The following is a 21,547-nucleotide window of genomic DNA, read 5'->3' as shown; positions in this document are numbered from 1 at the left end:
GAAGTGTTGTCCTCCGAACAAAGTTCAAGTAGACAAGACATGAAGCAAAGGAGAAACTTCGAGTACAAGTAGCCATAACAAATCATACATTAAGACAATGTTTGGAATGTCTTCTTTACGGTGGTATACGTTATGAGTGACTCAATGCGCAGACAATATAAGAAAATTAGCAATCGAATTAATGAGGGTCAAATTTCTAACCTCAACGGTTAATTACATTGTGTTAATAAAGACTAGAAGAGTGTGTTATCATAAGGTGACACCTTTTATTCTGATAGAAATAAGTGCCTGTGACTTTTTCAAACACTGTCAGAATCGTGAGTAAGGGAAATAAATCACTCCCTGCCATTACAATGTTTGAGGTGAAGTGTCAAAGGTCACACATGCTAAGAGCAAAACATAGGTCCTGTGGTGAAATACAGAAACAGAAACACCATCTTTTTCGGATTGTCTGAAGCAGTCTGATTTGTGTGAGCATATCTTATATCCACCCCATTTTCTCTCACCATTAAACATTATTATTTGGCAGTCCTGTGTAGTCTACAGAAAATAACGCAAATATTCTTATTTTAACCCAATTTCATTCGGACATCTAAGAGATTTAAATTTCCCATAAACTTCATGACATTTTGCCCGTGTGTGTGTGTGTGTGTGTGTGTGTGTGTGTGTGTGTGTGTGTGCATGAGAGAGAGAGAGATTCGGATTTTTAACATTGTTTTTAACATTTTCCAGTCATATCGATACAATGTCTGCAGTGTGACAGTTTATAGTGATGTCTAGCACCCAGTTACATTATCCTTACACCAGGCCGACAAGTCCTAACACTAACCTCTTAATCTGAGCGCCAAGCGAGGCAGCTGCTAGTACCATTTACATACGTTTTTCGTATGACTCGGCCGGGGTTCGAACATGTGTATTAATCTAATACTGCCGATTTTCCACAACAATTATGTGGACGCATTAACCGCTTAGGCCACCGGAACGTTCGCTGTGTGTGTGTGTGCGTGTGTGTGTATGTATGAATGCACACGCATTGGCTGCATTTTCCCATTCGATGTTTATGCTGGATTATTTTGATTCATGTGATGGAGATCGTGCTAAAATAAGTTTATGACTTCTACTGGGTACACAAAATCTTATATTTTGGGGCTTGCATTTGATAAAATTCCTGAATTTAACTGGCTTAAAACGAAATCTGTATACAAATCCATCAAATACAGCCTATAATACGCAGATCACGGTTTCGAACCCTGGCCGAGTCATACCAAAGATTTATAAAATGGTGCTAGAAGCTACCTCTCTTGGCGCTCAGCATTAAGAGGTTAGTCGCAGAACTGGTCGGCTTGGTCTTAGGATAATGTGACTGGGTGGGACATGATGATACATGTCTTCGACATGATCCCCCAGTGCTAGACATCACCATAAACTGCCACACTGAAGACAGCGTTGCCATATGACTGAATCGTGTTAAAGCTACGGTAAAAATCCAAATCACACACACGCGCGCGCGCGCACACACACACACACACCCCACCACCACCACCACCACCAAATACACATACTTACTTATGCATGAAATAAGTGTTCCAACAGTTTGAGGTAGGGTGAGATGCTTTCATGTGCAATGGGTCACAACAATAGAAGCCTAAACATGCTACCGACACTATGGTCAATGAGTATTACGGTCACCTCTCACCTAATTAATCCTAATTAGTCATAGGCAATCAGAGCAAAAGTATGAAACAATGAAATATAAAACATTTGCGTTCATCCAAAGATTTTATTTGCAAAACTGACTCATTTGATAAACATGAGTAGATTGTACGATATACGTCCTTTTCAAGCCATGTAAAAAATTGCAGACGACCCAACATTCAGGTTACTCATGTTCATTATGTGACCTATCAGCTATGCAAAGAATGAGCTTATTGAGAACGTTCATTCAAATTCTTTACAAAATCAAGTATAAAAATAAACTCTTTGAAAAGAACCTCTAACGCCTCCCCAATTACTGACACTGCAATTTACCATTTAATAGGCAAGCAACACTTCGTCTCCAAGCACGACGGGTCATTATTATATTGTGTGTTTAAGCTCATTCAAAGATTCTTTTGATTAAAAACAAGTTTTCTTTGAAGATCCGATAGAAAAGCCAAGTATGGTTCATGTGAGGACATGCCAAATAAACAGGTTAAGTATCGTGACAATAATTCTCCAGGATAGACTAGGTGCAGTTTTCGCCTAAAAATCCTTGATTAGAAAATGTTGTAAAATTTGTTTTCTGTGAGGGCCAGTTTAGGCATGTTTGGCTACATGTTGTAATTTGATGATTTTCATTATTGCACTTGTAAGAGTACCGATTAAGAATATCAGTTCAACATTTCTTTTTTGTGGTTATTGTCATTATTTTTTATTTATAAAAAGAACATTCAATATAAAAAATTTAAGAGATTCGAATCATGAACAAAATAATTCAAATCCTTAACACTATTCTGTCTCCAGGGTAAACACTCCAGGTGCGGGGCAAAAATATATCCATTGTCAACGTGTAGACATAAAAGAGGATCAGAATCCTTACAAAGTGCGCAAAAATATACACGATTGCCAAAATACACAGCGGTGTCGTGTGTAAGAAAAAAGAAAAGATAATGAAAAGGAAACAAAGTTTCAAAACAAAGAACGAAACTTATCAGTAAATCCGTCCCTATGAGCACAGCTAATTAATTAGACTTTTGTATATACATCCGTCCATATATCTCTCTGTCATATATATATATATATATATATATATATATATATATATATATATATATATATATATATAGAGAGAGAGAGAGAGAGAGAGAGAGAGAGAGAGAGAGAGAGAGTGACAGAGCAAGACAGAGACAGGCAGAGACAGGCACACATATACATGGAAAAACGGTTACATTTGAAAGTTAACATTCAATAAACCCATGCTAAAGGGAATGTGTTGGGCTTGTGGGTGGGGGTGATCCGATGCGATTTCACCAATTATTTAATTATAAAAAACCTCCTATTTTCACGCTAATGTGCTCAAAATCTTAAAAGCTTCAAGGAAATCGTTTTTCTTTTTCAGTTTTGACCATCTCCCACATATATCACGCGAAGCGCCAATAAGGGTGGGGGTGAGGGTGAACAAGTCTTAATCTTCAAATGTTAACGTTGATTTGTCGATGAATGTGCATATATTTCAGATTTCTTCCAGAGGATAGGTTTAACATATGCATAACTTTTAACTTTTCTCTTTCAAATCCCTACCCAAAGATTTTCATTTTTTTTTAAAAAAAATTATTTATTATTTATTTATTTATTTATGTATTTATTTCTGACATTTTTTCTTGCAGATAATGCAATTATGTAGATCCATCCAACCAAATCGGATCCCCATATAAATATGTAGATAAGTGCATTAGTTCCAGAGGCTATATCGCCTCAGCAATTATAAAAATTGTTAATGGTACCGCACCTCTTTGTATCGACTGTGTATAACTTTCATGAAATTTGTACAAATGTCTACGCATGCACGGAGTCAATACAATCCATTAAATCAACTAACAGATTGTACTTCAGCACAACGTATGTTACCTGTCTTAAGATATTTAGAATGTAGTACATGACGAGACGCGTTTGTGTTATTTTTGTATCTTTATTATAAATATTTCCTCTTATATTCAGCACTCTTCGATTTTGTCCCCTCGGTACCTGAAATGTAATTCAAGGGAGAGTACAACAGCATAGTGTGAGAATGTTGGGCGAGTTATGTCCCGTTGCCTTCGTAATGTCCTCTGATATAATCAGCACCAAATTAAGCGCAAAAACACCTGCATATATAGGCTAAGTCAAAGGCAAAAATGACCATTGGTTAAGCTATCAAGGCGTAAGTTGTCGACAGGATTATGGTCTTAGTTTGACCTTGGCAACAATGATAAACATTTTACTAAAGATTAGTGTGTGATACTGGGTGGACATAATGCTCTTTCCGAAAGGCGTCATCTTTCAAGTTCCGTTCGAGGATGATACAATGATAATATTCTGTCGTGACCTATTTTTTTCCCTTCAATTTTAGATTTCAAAAGAAAATTTTCGCCACACAGTTATTAGTGAAGTACAATGATGATAGATTGGATCATCCAGCACATGAAAGGAAAACAAAATAATTATCTCTCAGTTTATAATCAAGATGTTTTAAATGCAAGAAAATAAATCCTTGCCGAACGTCAAACAAACAAATGCTAGTTCTAAATATGGAACTGACATTTTATTCAAAACCAATTAACATGAAATATACAGATGACCAGCATAAATGAAGAGTATCAAATGGCGGAGGTCAGTTGATTGACTAGATTAGTAAGGAAAGAGTACAATACAAAAAAGAGAAAAATCAAGAATAAATATAAACAATTAATTGCACACAGGGAAGATAATTTTGTCAGGAATACATATCACATGGAGTCCATGTAATATTACAACAACATTGAGCATAAATTAATGAAAATTTGTACAAGGTGCTTTGTTTGAACTGCTCCTGTAGTGTTTACAATCCAATTTTGAGAAATTTTGACTTTACTTAAGTCTTTGACCAAAATTAAATTTATTTACGAGTATGATCTATTTTGAGCATAACTGGATATATGTATGGATTTGCCGAAAAGCAGTTGTTTTTTAAGATGAAAAGGTAAGTATATTTTTTCATTATGACAAGTGTATCATACAGGAAGACATTCTATAAATTAACATTCACACTCAGTGTGTTATCACAACCGTAAGCTTTTAAGATTATAATGAAAACAGAATAATGTGTAAATGTATCAACATGATGTGGATCATCCAATTAATTTTAATCCACAAGATTTTAATCACATATTGTAGCTTATATTTCAAATAATCCAAGAGAAACTTCATTTTCATAATCCGAGAAAAGGAGAGATTAACCTTCGAACAGTTATAACGGGGAAAAATCAACAGATGTTCATTTCTTAAACATATGAAAGATAAGCCCTGCAGCTTCGCAGCACGGCTCCAGGCAGCATTTGATGCACATGCCGTACATCCGCTTCATGCAGCCACAGTTTAGATCTAGCAGCCTGAACATTGGTGTGAAGCACCAGATGTGGACAAAGGAGATGTAGGCGAATTCACAGCCCCATTCTGCGGCAATACAGATTCCACAGAGGAGGGTCTGGATCTTGTAGCAGAGATTCTTCCAAAGGTTGAAACAAGTGTAAGACAGCTTCCAGACACAGTCAATACTGTGGGTGCCATCAGGCTCGGCCAAAACGTCTTCGAAATTGCACTGAAAACAAAATCAAGCAATTCTTCTGAATTTCGAAATGATTGGCCTGTAATCGGTATGCAAAGAAATAAAGGTAGGAAAAGAAAGCTGATAGAAAAAATAAAGGGAGATCATTATATGCTGTTAATAGTTGTTTTCGTGCAAATTATGACGAAAAGCACACTTAAGTGTTTTCTCCATAAGTCTATAATTTTTGTACCCCATTTCTTTAAATGTTCGTTTATTTATTTATTTTTTCGTTTCTCCTCTTTTCTTTATAAATGATTACACTCCAATTACAATTGAGTATGGTGAACATCATGCACTTTGTATATGAACTTCACTAAGAACAAAGCTGTTTGTAAAATTTATAATCATTGTTAAAATAACAAAAGCACAAAGAAACAACAAAATAAAATTAAACATCTCCCAACGAAAAACTTTCTGAAAAACAAATTGGGTCATACAGGAAGGTTGTGTTCTCGCTTATACGTCCAGTCAAACTACAAATTGGACAGACTCAGATCTTCCGTCGCATAATGCGCCTACAGATTGGGTTTGTGCAGTTTGTTAAGAGAGATCAGTAGAACAAGCATTAGGTGTCCTTATCTGCTGGGACATTATGCCAGGGCAGATCAGCTAATTGATGTTGGTAGTCGGACTCGACTTTTAAGCAAGTACAGACGGTGACCAACGTTGTTTCATATATGAGAAAACTTTCCTATTATTTTATTTCACTAATTTTGCGATCTGTTGAAAGATGAACGATATTAATCTTTTTTATTCTCCTAACCGATCTTAGGCAACCAAAATTTAACAAGGATTTCGCTTTATGTGTTGAAAGTTTAAGTTTGCAAAAATGTTCCTAATTATTGCAAATTGATGCTAAAAATTGTGAAAGAAGATATGTTATTAGCTTTAAACGCAGTTAATTTTATTTCGTTAATGTGTGATATAGTTACGTTTGATATTGTGAACTACACCCATTAAATATTTTGATTACTTACCTCAAGGTGAGTATTAATGTTGTTCGGATCTCTGTTCAAAAGATCGAGTCCATTTGTTCCTTTTGAATCTGCCATTGTATAAATATATTGTCAAATTTCGGACCAAGTCTATCTAAACTCTATCACAGATGGTATCATACTAACGACAAAACAATCGGAGCTTGTAACTAATATATTTACCCCAAACTCTGTGTTGTCAGGAGAACGATGAATTTTGAGTAAATACAAAAAGCAAGCAAAATATTTGTTTTTAGATTTACTTCTGCTTGAATAAATAATGCCAGCAAAAATACACTTAAAATTAGCAAGATATACTGACATTGATGGAATGTGAAATATCAAACTAGTGTGAATTGTGTAGACGTGCCAATGATGCCCGTACGTGGCTCACGTTGTATTGGCAACTAATACCAAGAACAAAAAATCCTTCCCATCATGAAATTGGATCAGTTAGCGGTCTAACAGACATATACCACATAGCTTAGACAAGAATATCACGGCATATACTCTTTCACTTTAATCCTAATCCTTGACAGGGCTCTTACCTATCACGTCGAATACTTTTTCTTGATTGGTATTCTCATTTGGATCTTTTATTTTCTATGATTGCAAATTGGAAGAAGAAGAAGAAAGAAGAAGAAGAAAGAAGAAAAAAGAAGAAAGAAAGAAAGAAAGAAAGAAATTATAAGAAGAAAGAAGAAATAAGAAAGAAGAAGAAGAGGAAGAAAGAAGAAGAAGAAGAAAGAAGAAGAAGAAGAAGAAGAAGAAGATGAAGAAAGAAGAAGAATAAGAAAGAAGAAGAAGAAGAAAGAAAGAAGAAAGAGAAGACAAAGGCGACAAGGACGATGATGACGACAATAATAATGACCGTCAAATTTTAAAGAAGTGCATTTGAATTTAAAAGCAATCGGGTGAATCGCATTTGTGTTTTATTCAATCTTGTTGGCTATAACTGGGTCGAGATTTGCAATTTATTTTTCTCTTAGACTAATCTCCAACAATTAATACAAAAAATTATTTGCCTATGTCATAATTTTTAAAATATAAGATAAAGTTATAAGCAGCAAATCAAGGGATGTTTCAAAGACTGAAATACCGTTCACTTAAATACAGTAAAACCTATCTTCAACACCCATAAATAGAAGGTGAAGAATTAAACCATTTAAAATAGATGACGGCACAATGTAGGTTTATTTCTAAGATACTTTAGGTTAACTGATTTTGAAAATTTGATATTGAGGGCATGTGACTCTTAAATATAGGTGATTTTTAAAATAGGTATGATTGTATTTGTACTTTGACGTTTAAGTTTAATACTTGATCGCTGTTTGATTATTGATTATATCAAATAAAAATGGCGTGAAATTTCTTTCTGTATAATCCCTTTCTTATCTCTGTATTTAATATACTCCACACAAATACTCAGTTATATAATATATATCACCTATTAACTCAAAATCTTAATTATCAAGTATTTCTAATTATATAATGATCTGTTTAAGCATTTTCTTTATTAAAATGTAAAATCATCACTGGCAAATATCCAACACATTGGGATAATGTTATCTTCATAAACCTGTAAACATCAATTTTAGTTAATTAATTATACGAAATAAATGTAATTTAATTTATCTAGACATTATGTAATGTTCATAAAATAAGTAGGATGATTTGTTCCAGCCACTTGCAGCCAGAATTCCTGACAAACCTTCCAATCAAGGATCCATATAAAAAGTCATTATCATAATCACAGATAATCTTCTTAATAAAAGACCATTGTTATGTACATACACAAAAAGCGCGAAATAACTTTCCAAGTGGTTCGCTTTTCATTGGCAGTGCATACAGGAAAAATAGAAATCAAAAAGCACATGATCCTAATACTGATTTTTCAGAAACAAAATTGCTCTTTCAAAAGTGGAAATAGTTGTATTGTTGTTGTTGTTAGAGCCATTTTGGCACACGAATGGGCTGTATAATGGCGAGTAAATGAGAGTTAAGTGCATTTCCCAAGGATATCATACCGAGGCAGCCTACGTGGGCTGGCCTAGACGGGTATCACACACGTCACCCTCAACAGTGTCAGGAAATTACATTATAGAGGGAATTCTCAAAATGTCAACATAATAGAAAATATTATTACTTTTTAATGCTGTGAATTATAATCTAACTCGTCGAAGTAAGAAGCCTCCTTAAGCCTACATGCACATCATCTGTTAATCAACCGTATTATTATACCTTAAATTATCTTTATCGATAATGGGTGCCTTCAGCAAAACCTAATCTTATCAGAACTGGTAATCACATCACTTCATTCATAATGTCACGCATTAGGGGCGCTTTACAGATATTATGAACTTCTGATCGATTTAAAGGTGTAAGGTGAAGTCTTTTTGCATTTGCAATATGCACGTTGAAGAGAATGTATATGTTACTTTCATATGCTGTGGCTGAACTTTTTATTTGAATATTGTATTTGTGGAAATTGTATATGACTTAAACACACATCCATCCAAAATGACTGCTCCCATATGCTAAAAAATCTGCCCGAAATAGTGTACAATATATTATTTTAACAGGTAATAAAATAAGGAAAACGAATTTTGCCAGCTTATACAATACCAGCTTCTGAAAGTGCCTTGAATGCATTACCAAAGATATAAAATGTAAAACATTACAATTTACCTCTGAAATCCAGAAAGTGAAAATGATCAAGTGAAGCTAACGGTTTTTTGAGAAGAGCACATCCGAATTAAAACGTTAAGCTGTATACTCTATAACCACTATTACAGTCATCAATTATGCACCAACATAAAAGGAATTTAAAGTTCTTTTAACAATGCCCACAACATTTATGGTCTTTTTCAAAAGCCAGCATTACAGCAAGGAAAACCAGATAAATTTTTGTTCTTTAAAACTCTAAACCTATGTAAAATACGAAACTGTAAAGCGCCACCAAAGCGATTTTAGAACAAGATGGAATTTATTGTAAAATTTCTGACCTTAAACGGACGTCTACAAGAGATGCATTCATGCTAGTTAGGTTGTTTAGCAGGTTACAGTTATCGTCATTAATCAAGACTGAATACATGAATGCTATTATTATTATTATTATTATTAGTAGTAGTAGTAGTAGTAGCAATAGTAGTAGTATTGTTGTTATTGTTGTTGCTGCTGCTGCTGTTTTTGTTGTTCTTGTTCTTGTTCTTGTTGGAATCTTTGTAATACCCGCCCTATTCCTTTTTGGCTTCATTATATTTAACACAAAGAAAAAGAAATGCCTACGATTACGATTAAAACAGTAATAGTCCCCTCTTTATCAAAAGATGGACGACATGGCGGCCTTTCGCCAGAGGTCAGATCGCCGTAGAGCACGTACTTACACATGCGTCTATCGTCGTAGGCTACGCTGTCTTAGCGGATATGTGTGCACACTCTAGAGCCTCTGTGTTGGCAAACCTATCTTTCCAGGAGATATCTAGGATGAATCTGAGGTAGGGTAGGTGAAAGCTGTTTAGCTTCTATTTTTGGTGCTAGTACAGTAGCCATGACACGTTGGCATAGCGCAGGTTTGGTACATTTGTATTTTGGTGTATTCGTTCAGCTAAGCTTGTTTTTGATCCAGACTCTCTGGCTCAGACTAGACATTGTTGAATCAGCCTGTCAAAATTTTCTGACTTGGGGCACTCTTATATATTGCAAGGACAATGCGTTTAGCCTCAGTGACTGGGACGATTTCACTACAGTTCTTTTCGAACTATCATTGGTCTCTTTCTGCTGTTTGCAAAAGCTGACTGGACTCTGCTTTTGATCACATTCTTCAGTAGCTCCCATATCATCTGGGCATTCATGTAAGGGTTGTTGGAGCGGAGAGTTTGTTGCAGGTCGTCGGTGTACAATTGTGACTTTTCTGTAATTTGTGGTGCCGACAATGATGATAGGATTCCCAGGCCCAACACGGAGGGTGCAACCGGGAGTAAATCCCCGGAACTCGGGCCCGTATGGGGGCCCGGACAGAACAACGTTTTATTTTATAAAAGAAAAATGTTGCCTGAACAAGAACTAGGAGAGGCCCGGGTGTTTCTTACTACAGGGTCCGTGATCACTCTCGACGGCCCTGAGGATTCCTTGGTGTTTCGACCCGTGCAGTTTATTTGGCTGAAGCCTAACCTTACTGTAAACCAAGGAATTACACGTTTGGCGTCATCGTTATTGAATAAAGTCATATTTGGTAGCATTTGAAAGCTTAATAAATTCACCGTAAATTACACAAGCATTTTTTAAATATAAATCTGAATGCTCTTTTAGAGGTATAATTTTCTTAAAAATAATTGTCTATTGTTATGCAGTCTTTCATCTTCCACTAAAGAAAGTCGTATTGACATATTAAAGCTAAACAATTATTACATATTACACTCTCTTTATAGAAATAATTTTAACGATGAGGTCCTTATTCTGGGTCTAAACACGAGCATAATATTCTGTCCTAGAAATAAATTGAAATGCTAAGTAAATGTACAAGCTGCTAAATTTGCATGATATTATTTTGTAATTTAAAGATATTTTTGAATTGTAAATTGTGCACGCAGAAGTAGATGCAATCATAAAACACATGCTGAATCCCAATTTTATTTCTTCTTGATATCTCGTGTGCTTCTTGACTTTTAAAAAAGCTGACCGAGAAATAAATTTCAGTTGTCTGGAAATGTTATCTCTTCGAAGCGATAAATGCACCAAACTTCTGTGTGTGTGTGTGTGTGTGTGTGTGTGTGTGTGTGTTTGTGTGTGTGTGTGTGTGTGTGTGTGTGTGTGTGTGTGTGTGATGAGAATGTTACATAATTGCCTTCATTATCACGGTACTCTATATGTGTATGTGTGTCTTTGTTCCCAGCGTGTTCTGACATTCTGTTTACTTTTGCTAATGGTGTTTCTTACTGTAAAGTCAGAAGTAATAATGATCTGGATGAAGCGATCTTAGCAACTGTTTTTTGTGTTTTTTTTTTTTTTTTGTGGTCTCCGGCGGACAGCGAAACTCTGCCGTCATTACTTACTGAATATAAGACTGCATACAACTGTTTCATACGGAATGATTCAACATTAATGATACAGTGCCTCCGCATTTAAACTACTCTTGTTTCATTTGTTTTGACAATACCATTTAGACACATTTGACAGGGTTGATTGATCTTTCTACTTAAATAAAGACAGAAATATTACACCTGTAAGACAATTCCTTTGCTTAATAGGAATAATTGTATGTGAGCTAGGGAGAATATTCCCTTTTTTTCAAACAGTACTAAAGGTGTAAGGGTATTATTGACAATCCACCTTCACTGATTATGACAGAGTCCAATTACAAACTCAGATTGTCAGTTGCATCATTAAATGCGATTTGTACAATGGAAATGCCTCTTAAACATATCTTTACGACAGCATTAAATGAAGTGCATCGATGTCATGGCAAAGTTAATAATCTAGAAAAACAAACCCACACACAGGCATCCGTCCTTAACTATGCTCAAAAATGCACTAGTTTCTTTTAGCAAAATAAGGAAACGCTTTTCTCTTAACACCTACTCCCCTTCTCCCAGGCAACACAAGATGACTAACTCGTGCGTTCGAAATTGAATTTGTCCCCGTTTGCGTGATAATTATATTATACCGTCGGTGCGTACAGCCACTCAAAAGTCACGTCAACATATAGGAGGCATTCCAAAATGCACCCAACCATTTAAGTACTGTTCGTTTAATACCCACTGCTTGTATCCAGTTTTTCCAGCATGTCGTACAGTGAATATACCACTTTCAAATATGACTGGTAGGAATTATTTACCCTGGACTGAAATAGACTGGAATGAATTAAAATTAAAGACGCCTATACTTTTAATCAATTCAGTCTTTTTAGAAAAAGAAACAAATTTAGGAATCGTCGAGCTATTTTGTTCCATCTGGTTAGTATTCTGAAATCTTCTTCGGCTGAAAACTTATTTTCATTATCCTGTAGAACTTGACTGGGTCCTCTTTAACCCAATCATTGACATTTCATGATTATTATACGCCACGAGCGTCAAAGAGTGGCGTCAAGTATTATTCATTGAATTTTCTTCATTTCATGACCTTTCCTTTCGGTTTTCAAAATATCGTATTCATTTTATATAATTTATGTACTCATTAATTAAAACTTTATACCACTCGTTACACAAAAGCAAAAGAGGTAAAAGAGAAACTACGTTGAAGGATTGGCAGCAGTGACAGAAGAAACCCCCGGAATTGGAAACATGAAGAAGCTGTACAACATCTCCAAATAGCTGTCCGACAAGTACAGCAAAACCGAGAGATCCGTAAAGGACAAACAGGGAAAGACCATCGCAAGTACGGAACACCAAATAAGTAGATGGGCAGAACATTTTTAAAAACTGTTGAGCAGACAAGCACCACTAAATCCTCTAGAAATCCATCCAGCCTACGCAGATCTCATCATACGCTGTGACAATCCCACCAGAGACGAGATCAGGAAAGCCATCACTCAGCTGAAGACGGCAAGGCAGCTGTACCTGATGACATCCAACAGAAGCTCTCAGAGCAGACTCATAGGCTTCAGTGCAAACGCTATACCCCATTTTTGAGAAGATCTGTTAGGAAGAAGAAATACCGACTGAATTAATGGAAGGATAACTCATCAAGATCCCAAAGAAAGGCAAGTGTTCCAACTTCAGAAGAATCAAACTCCTGTCAGTACCAGGGAAAGTCTTCAACGGGGTCCTCTTGGAGAAGGTGAAGGAGGCTGTCGACACACAGTTACGAAACGAGCAAGCGGGCTTCCTGCATAACAGATCGTGTACTGACCATATAGCTACTCTTCGCATCATAGTCGAGCAATCGTTGGAGTGGATTTCTTCACTGTACATTAACTTTGTCAATTATAAGAATGCATTCAACAGCGTGGACCGAGAGACACTCTGGAAACTTTTTCGCCACTTCGGCACCCCAACCAAGCTGGTGAACCTGATCAAGAATGCTTATAACGGAATGTCCTGCAGAGTCATACATGTGGGACAGCACACAAACAGCTTCCTAGTGCGGACTGGCGTGAGGCAAGTCTGCTTGCTGTCGCCGTTTCTCTTCCTTCTCCCCATCGACTGGATTATGAAGACGTCCACCACTGGGCGGAGAAATGGGATCCAGTGGACATTGTGGGGTCAACTTGAGGACCTGGACCTTGCCGATGACCTAGCGCTCTTGTCCCACAGTCAGCAAAACATGCAGGACAGACCGACGTACTGTCAGCAACACCAGCACAGGCTGGCCTCAACATCCACAAAGACAAGACCAAGATCATAGAGATCAATTATATCATTAACAACCCAGTTACACTGCATGGAAGTTCCCTGGAAAAGGTGGAATCCTTCACGTACATGGGCAGCATTATCAGTCAGCAAGGTGGCTCAAACACAGACGTCAAGGCAAGGATCGGAAAGGCGAGAGCAGCTTTCATACAGCTCAAAAACATCTTGAGCTCCAAAGAAATTTCCTTGACTACCAAGATCAGACTGTTTAACTCCAACGTGAAGTCAGTCCAGCTGTATGGAGCAGAGACCTGGAGAACCACCAAGTCGATTGTAAAGAGAGTTCAGACCTTCATCAACAGCTTCATAATAATGATTCTCCAGATCAGCTGGCCAGACACCACCAGCAACACCAACCTGAGGCAGAGAACCTCCCAGCTTTCGGTAGAGGACGAGATCAAGAAGAGAAGATGGGGTTGGATAGGATACACCCTACATAAGCCGCCAACCAACATTACCAGACAGGCATTGAGGTGGAACTCTCAAGGCAAGAGGAGATTGGGGCCGACCAAGAAAGACCTTGAGGCGGATATCACTAAGCTGGGTCACACCTGGAGTCAGCTCGAAAGGATGGCACTGGACAGAAGTCTCTGTCGATCTTTTGTGGGCGGCCTGTAACCCGGCAGGGGTTACGGGCAAAGCAGATATCATAGCACTCTCGAAACAAATAGTAAAAAAAGGATACCCTCATTATGTCAATAAAGTGATAGTGATCCTGTCTAAAGTTAGCATTTTTGTTGCTGTCACAAAATATTTTCAAATTATTTATATGAATATATTATATTTAACTGGTATGTTGTAGTGACAATCGTATTTTAGTCAGTTGCTCACAGGCCATTGTGAAGTTCAGTTAGAAGTGAAAGCATCTCTTTGAGTGTAAAAGCCGCGTTTGTTTGGTTTTCCGTCAGATTACAATCATCCCGAACTGAATCTCACTCGATATGTAGAGAAGAAAGACAATTTTGGTTGATTTGTTGTAGACGTGAGAAAAAGGGTCAGTTTAAGTAGTGTGTAAAGTAAGACGATAGAAAGAAGACGAATAATTTGAATATGTTTTAAAGAATGTTGACAGAAAAAAAGTGTTAAGTTGACTAAGAACAGTGTTAAGTTGACGGTGAAAAGTGTTATGTTAACACAGAAAAGTGTTAAGTTGACGGTGAAAAGTGTTATGTTGACACATAAAAGTGTTAAGTTGATGGTGAAAAGTGTTATGTTGACACATAAAAGTGTTAAGTTAACGGTGAAAAGTGTTATGCTGACAAAGAAAAGTGTTATAGAAATTTATTGTGTAACTAAGTAAGAGTCATGAACTGGTGGACTTTTAAGAAATGAAAAATTTAGAATTACAGCAATAAAGAACAACAGATTTGCAGAAATTTGTATTTAATATTTCTAGGTAATATCTAAAGGAAACAATAGCAAATTCCTTTATATCTGAATTGTAAACTTTGTATAATGCAAGAACATGTTTGTTTGCCTTTCATATTGAAGGTGAAGTACTGAGAATAAGATCTGCTTTACCATTTTAAAACAGCATAAAAGGTTTACTTATTCTTTTGTTAGATTTCATTAGTAAATTGAACTTTGAAAAGAGAACTGTCTCTTCTGCTGATATGACTGAATGATATTGTACGAAATATACTTCAAGATATAGTTGCAATTTAAAAAATAATTTAATAGACAGTTGAGACATAATTATCTTTGCTTGTCTTCCCCATAGTTACTGAAGTCATGTAATGTTAGTTCCGTTTAAATCACTAGCCAGTTAATAGCTCCCCTGCCTATTTATCTATTCCTTCTTCGCGTCTTCCATCTATCCAAACTGATCTGGAAAATATTGGATGGTACCACGTTATAGGTCTCTCAAGAGTGACCTGAATATTTCATTTTACATATGTTACAAATATTTACTTCGTCAAGTATTCAGAGACAAGGCATAGTTTATAAATCACATCGAATTCTTCTGCCGTCTTAACTATTTCTGGAATGCATGAAATATCTTTCCGCAGGATTCGCAGCAAGGATCCAGACAGCATCCAATGACAAATCCGTACAGCTTCTTCATGATCCCGCAGTTGACCTCACAGACCCGTAGGCACGGTGTTATGAACCAAATGTGATTGAAGGCGACACAAGCGAATTCACACCCCCATTCCGCAGCAATGCAAATTCCGCAACATAAAGTACTGATTTTATAGCAGAAGTTCTTCCAAAAGTTGAAACAACAGAAGGACAACTTCCACACGCAATCAATACTCTGGATTCCTTCTGGTTCGGCCAGGACATCTTCAAAGTTTACACAGGCCTGAAATAAATAAATAAATAAATAAATAAACAAATAAATAAATAAAATAAAATAAATAAATAAATAAATAAATAAATAAAAAATAATAAATAAATATTAATTCATAACTAAAATAAATGAATATATTTAATGTCCAACTCATTCAAGTCTAAAATAAATAAAAAACAATATTATTATAGAATATATGGGTATATTAAATGACTATTTAACAATCACAGTTAAGATAAAAGTAAATCTGAGCATTCAAAAGACGGATTGAAATGTCAAACACTTTATTTTTCAGAATGTTATGTCTCAAACTTCAAAGAACGAATTGGGAAATGATACGAAATAAAATAACATAATGACTCCAGACCATGTTAAAGACTGTTTCAGATTGCATCACAAATTGTATCTAGTACTGCTTCTAAAAATGTAATAAAGATCACAGCCTGAAAAATGCGTAAAGAAAATTAATCTTACATGGGCTTTAATAGTTCGTACCATTCTTTATTCCGCTAACGCCAAAAATATTTATCCTCTAATTGTCAAGGGGGATTCGTAATGTTGAATCTGCCACCATGTTGTCCCTGCGATAATCAGATAAATCGACCACCCACCCACAAAATCTGTGTTAATGCTGATGGACGATTTGTGGGTCTGAATTCATCTATTCATAAAATCGAGTAATTGTTTGCAGGCAGTCTTGTCCGCGACACATAGGTATATATTTCAGGCACCAATTTACATTTCTCACGTATTTTGAGCAACTGTCGGTTGAAGGATTCTTTTTGCGATATATACTTCCTATTTCTGGATGAAATCTTATCGTTGACGGCTTGTAAATCCACGTGGAATAACACAACCTTATTTCGTGTGGCCTTTTTGAATTTTGTTGCTGTAAGCAAGTACCGGTAAGTGTCTAAACTGTATGCGGATGTGTTTCGGATAGGTTTGTATTAAGCAAATTTGCACATTTTAATGAACATGTTACTTCCGACCCACAAATCGTCATTCAGTATCAACATATATAGGGAGAGGAACGGCAATTTATTAGTCTATGCATGAGCAGACTACAACCTTCCAATAATTTCTGGTGAATTACATCATTAGCATTTTGTTTTCATCATTTGTTTAGGTTGTTTGTTGACCCAGTCCTAATTATCATATGATTGTTCAAGGGAGAGCACTCATCGAGTCACAGTTATTACTTCAGATTCAATATCTACGAATGTAGTCCCTGTCTATTTTAGAGCATTTTTCTCACTCGTTGTGGTGGTGATATAAGATTTATATTCTTGGAAATCGATTAAACGTCATTGGTTTTTCTTAAGAAAACCGGCATTATGGTGTGGTCGTCTGTGTGTATTTTGGCGACAGTTCACAGTGAGAAGCGAATCATTGGTCCAGATCAGGAATGAAACCCGTGACCATTGTACGTTGCTTTATTTACAGACTAGACTCTTCAAAACAATGCCAGATAACCTATGAGAAGAACTTCACACTGAGTTCGCCTTTGAAGGTACTTGAGATTAACATATGATTTATTATGGTTTGGACACAATGGAAAGTTCGCTACTAACAAACAAATGTAAAGTCTATATAAGAAATACAAATGAGATCTGATTACGAGAGCCTTGAAGTTTCAAAAGTGGATACTTTAAATAGTGTACGGGCTAACGTAGAAATTAAAGGTATAAAATAACTGAACCCAATGTAAAATAACAATCTTTATTGGTTATTAAAGACGTTGGCACTCATGCGTTTTAATTGCAATATCGAGTACCATTATCGACGCCATTTTAAACCAGCTATACTTATATCTGCACTGAATGGAAAGCCTTATTAAAACACACATCCCGTTGTGGATAACATGTATGACTAATAGTTTCTTCGCAACAATAATTTTCATTCAAATAAATGTGTTGTGTCGAATGTCTTACTTTATCCCTATTATGCAATCCAGAGTGCCTTTGAATGAATTCACAAAAATCCAATTCATGTGTTAATCTAAAGTGTGTGAAAAATTCAGTAATTCTAATGAATTATTTAAATAATTCATCCTCTCGAATTATATCTGAAAACAACAGCAAACTATGGTCATGATTCCCACAGACTGATAGTGGAACAGGAATTGTTCATTTACCAAGTCTTCCTCTCTCTCTCTCTCTTTATATATATATATATATATATATATATATATATATATATATATATATATATATATATATATATATATATATATATATATATATATATATCCACACTTGACTTACGACGAAGTCTAATTTTCTGTACATCTAATGATTCCGATGGAAAATTCCACTAAATCGTAAACCTTGAACTCAAAGTCTAGTAAATATCTTGTTTACTAATTATAATCATAGACACCTCTCAGGTATCTAAACACTCTAACTAATAACCCTCAATTAAGTCATGTATACAATATAAAATAAGCATGCATAACATATCTTGTCATTAAAAAAATTCCATGTACAAATGGGCATTCGATACATAGCTATCAGAACGTTCTCGTTCTTTTCCTTTGCACAGGTACACAACTTGATTTAATTGTCAGGATACAGACTAAAAATGGCCTATGTGATAGTGGCCATTTTGAACTGCCCTAAATCCCGTGTTTGTTATTATGTCATAGTTATAGTAAGCAATGGAACTGAGACTACTGAAAATGAATGCTTTATTTAATATTCGTTTTATTAAAATCTAGCAGGATTTATAAATTAGCAATACATGTATTTCGTTTATGGTTCAAACGTCGTCGAATGCTATTGTCAACACCAGAGAGTCAACATTAATCAACTAGGTTGGGAAAGAGAAGATATTTTCGATTACGTACTTATTAGGGTTTCTTTGTTCTCAAAAGAAAAAATCCAGTAAGTGTAATTCTTTTGGAGTTAGCTTTCGTGCCAGTACACATTATGCTTATCCAAATAAATTCGAAGAAGGCTTGTTTATTTACGTTGTTGCCTAGCAAAGTTTGATCCGCTGAATCAGACACTGACCGATATATCAGCTGCCTTCTTGGAACACGTGCGATATACCCATCAGACGTTCTAGCTATCTCATCGAATATGCTGTCTTGGGAGCATAATAGCAACGGAGCTATTATTAATGTTAAATCGATTGTGGTCGATACATAATGTATGTACTATTCGCGTCCGTGTTAACAATATAATCGCACAATACGTGCTTACATCATCATTTAAAGTACTCGGTAGTTGTAACCTATTTGGCTCATCGAACTATAAATCCTTAGTGTTTCCGCTTAATTATTAAAATGAATGTATCGATTACTAGCCATTGGGGAGAGCTTGCTTCATTTTGTTTAAATTTACGCCGTCATTTCTGTCCATGTAATCTTGTCATTCTATGTTCTTTGGGCGTCGCTTAATTTTGGAAGTAAAGGTTGTATTTGTTTAATGTTTCACAATTAAATTCACAAACAAACGCGTGTATGTGTCTCTTTTCTCATGTTTTTCCAGTCAGAACAGCCTAGTTTCATTCCGATGGGAATCGAATTACTTCGACCCTCTGAAAGAGTAGAGATTCTTTTAAGCGTACCTAAGAAAGCCGAGGAATATATAAGTTGTGTTTTTGCACGTTTGACCAAACGTTAGAGTTAACTCTTTATTTGTAAGAAACATACCTCATGGGCCTTTATTAATGAAAGATTTTTCTTTCTTATGAGATGTAGGTATACTTTTACAGACTTTTCAGCGGCTAAATGAAAGCCGTGAAAACGATGTTCATTTGAGTACACAAATAAGGTAGTGAATCGGACAGGTATTCTCACACAAGAACCGCTTTAACAAGAATACATGTCAAAGTTCAAAGTATCGGTAATGGTTGAGATCATCATCACTCTAACTTATTCTCAGCTGTAAAATAAATATTATAAGTCCTATTTTAAATTTGAAAAGTCCTTAATTAGGCCACAATCCAGTACAAAGCAAGCATTGGTGCTCATTAATTCAACTTCGTTCCACACCAACACGTGACATTGTGACTAGTTAAACTGTCACAACCGTCCTAGCTATCTGATTTGATACAGCCAAAGAATTCTGATCCAATCACATCGCTCATTACATTTACCTAGATCTTTGCGAGTAATCTTAAAGGGGTCCTTATACAGCAACAATAATAAAATATTTCTCAAATATATATATAATAATATATAATTATAAAACCAAAAATTGACACTTATACTGTTTTACAATAACTTAACATTTTTCAATACTTAACATTTTCCAATAACCCGTCTGTGTAACTAAATCAAACGTTTTGCTGAAGTCAATAATAGAGCAAAAACAAAAAAAAATGTTTTTCTCTTGTGTTTTCACATTTTACATTATGCATGTAAGAACATCATTCATTTATTGCATACCCTGCACTAAATCAAGCTTGCTTTTCTGCTATTGTGTTTTGATGGTTGAGATAACGTTTGGTTCTTGAGTTTAATATAGCGGTAAACAACTTACTAAAACAGTTATGGATAGTAATCAGTCGGTAATTTTCTAATTTGGTGGAATCTTCGCCTGGCTTATAAGTAAGTGCCATGATTACAGCATATGATATGGCCCGTAACAATTATGAAACTGACGTATACTCTAAAAAGAAATAAAGTCGTGCTCTGTTATCGATAAATCTCGTGTTATCGTCATTTTTCAAGTCCATGTTCAGATCATCGATACTGTTGATGTCTTTGTCAATGTTCTCATTATAATCTTAAAACAGTCTTTGTGCAATGGTTGAATTATCGTGTTTATTTTCAATAGTAAATAAATAAATAAATAAATAAATAAATAAAACTAAACATAATTTGTAAGGGTAAGAATCCATTATCGCTGACAGTTGTGTATATTTAATACAACGTTAACCATATGACTGTAATTCTGCATGTTCTTCATCAATTATTTTTCGATCATTTTTTAAACTCTTTTGGGTGAATATTTATTAATGTTAATCCTTGCTTACTTTGTAAATGTATTTCGTCAAAATTTAAATACGAGATCACTGCCGTGTATGTCATGCATCAAACGCGACGAAGAGTACGTACAAAACGTGCACTTAAATTACACATTGACATCACTTTGGAAAAATGTTTATAAATACACATCTTTTTGCAAACATTTGAAAAATATATACATACCTTTATATGATCATTTATGTTATTCGGGTCTCGGTTACTTAGGTCAAGCTCACCCATTTCTCTGCTTTTTTCTCTTCGTCAGTCCTTACAACAGAAATCGTTGTCAGGTGATTGTTCCCGAGCTGTAGTGTGTCTTGTTGCCAGGTCCCATCTTCTTATACCGGTTTACCTAAAGTATCCTGGCAACTGGTTTCACATCGTTAATTATTGAAAGCATCATTCCTTCTTGATAGAAAATTGCTTATCAATCTTCAGCCACCGTAACCTAAGCCATCTTTGATGATGTAGATCCTCACAGATAAGCCACGCCAGATCATCTTTATTGGGTCTACAATCTCAGGATACGGTCTTACATGGAGCTTTTAAAATGACAAGTGGGGCATCAAATAGAAATAAAACTGTAAAATGAAGAGTGTAATAATACTTCAGTTGTTTATTGATTTACAC

General features: G+C 35.5%; 2 protein-coding genes across 3 annotated transcripts; both read right to left on the bottom strand.

The window, feature by feature from the left end:
• Nucleotides 1-4,377: 4,377 nt before the first annotated feature.
• LOC149773547 (caveolin-1-like) lies at nt 4,378-6,413 on the bottom strand. The gene is made up of 2 exons (XM_089946385.1): nt 6,301-6,413; nt 4,378-5,314 (listed from the first exon to the last, which is right to left on the bottom strand). Exons 1-2 carry the CDS (start codon nt 6,373-6,375, stop codon nt 4,991-4,993), a joined length of 399 nt encoding a protein of 132 aa, XP_089802511.1. The 5' UTR covers nt 6,376-6,413; the 3' UTR covers nt 4,378-4,990.
• Nucleotides 6,414-15,012: 8,599 nt separating this feature from the next.
• Nucleotides 15,013-21,217, bottom strand: LOC149773546 (caveolin-3-like). 2 transcript variants are annotated; one of them, XM_089946380.1, is made up of 2 exons: nt 21,101-21,217; nt 15,013-15,951 (listed from the first exon to the last, which is right to left on the bottom strand). In XM_089946380.1, the coding sequence occupies exons 1-2, from the start codon at nt 21,155-21,157 to the stop codon at nt 15,622-15,624; spliced, it is 387 nt and encodes a 128-aa protein (XP_089802506.1). In that variant the 5' UTR covers nt 21,158-21,217; the 3' UTR covers nt 15,013-15,621. The 2 variants fall into 2 exon arrangements, with proteins under 2 accessions (XP_089802506.1, XP_089802507.1); XM_089946381.1 differs by lacking the exon at nt 21,101-21,217 and adding an exon at nt 16,414-16,807.
• Nucleotides 21,218-21,547: the final 330 nt, after the last annotated feature.

The sequence above is a fragment of the Sinohyriopsis cumingii genome, unplaced genomic scaffold (assembly GCF_028554795.1).
Source record: "Sinohyriopsis cumingii isolate HCF-2022 unplaced genomic scaffold, ASM2855479v2 utg000646l, whole genome shotgun sequence".
Classification (NCBI taxonomy): Eukaryota; Metazoa; Mollusca; class Bivalvia; order Unionida; family Unionidae; genus Sinohyriopsis; species Sinohyriopsis cumingii.
Note: the sequence above shows the minus strand (reverse complement) of the source record. Positions and strands in the feature narration are given on the sequence as shown.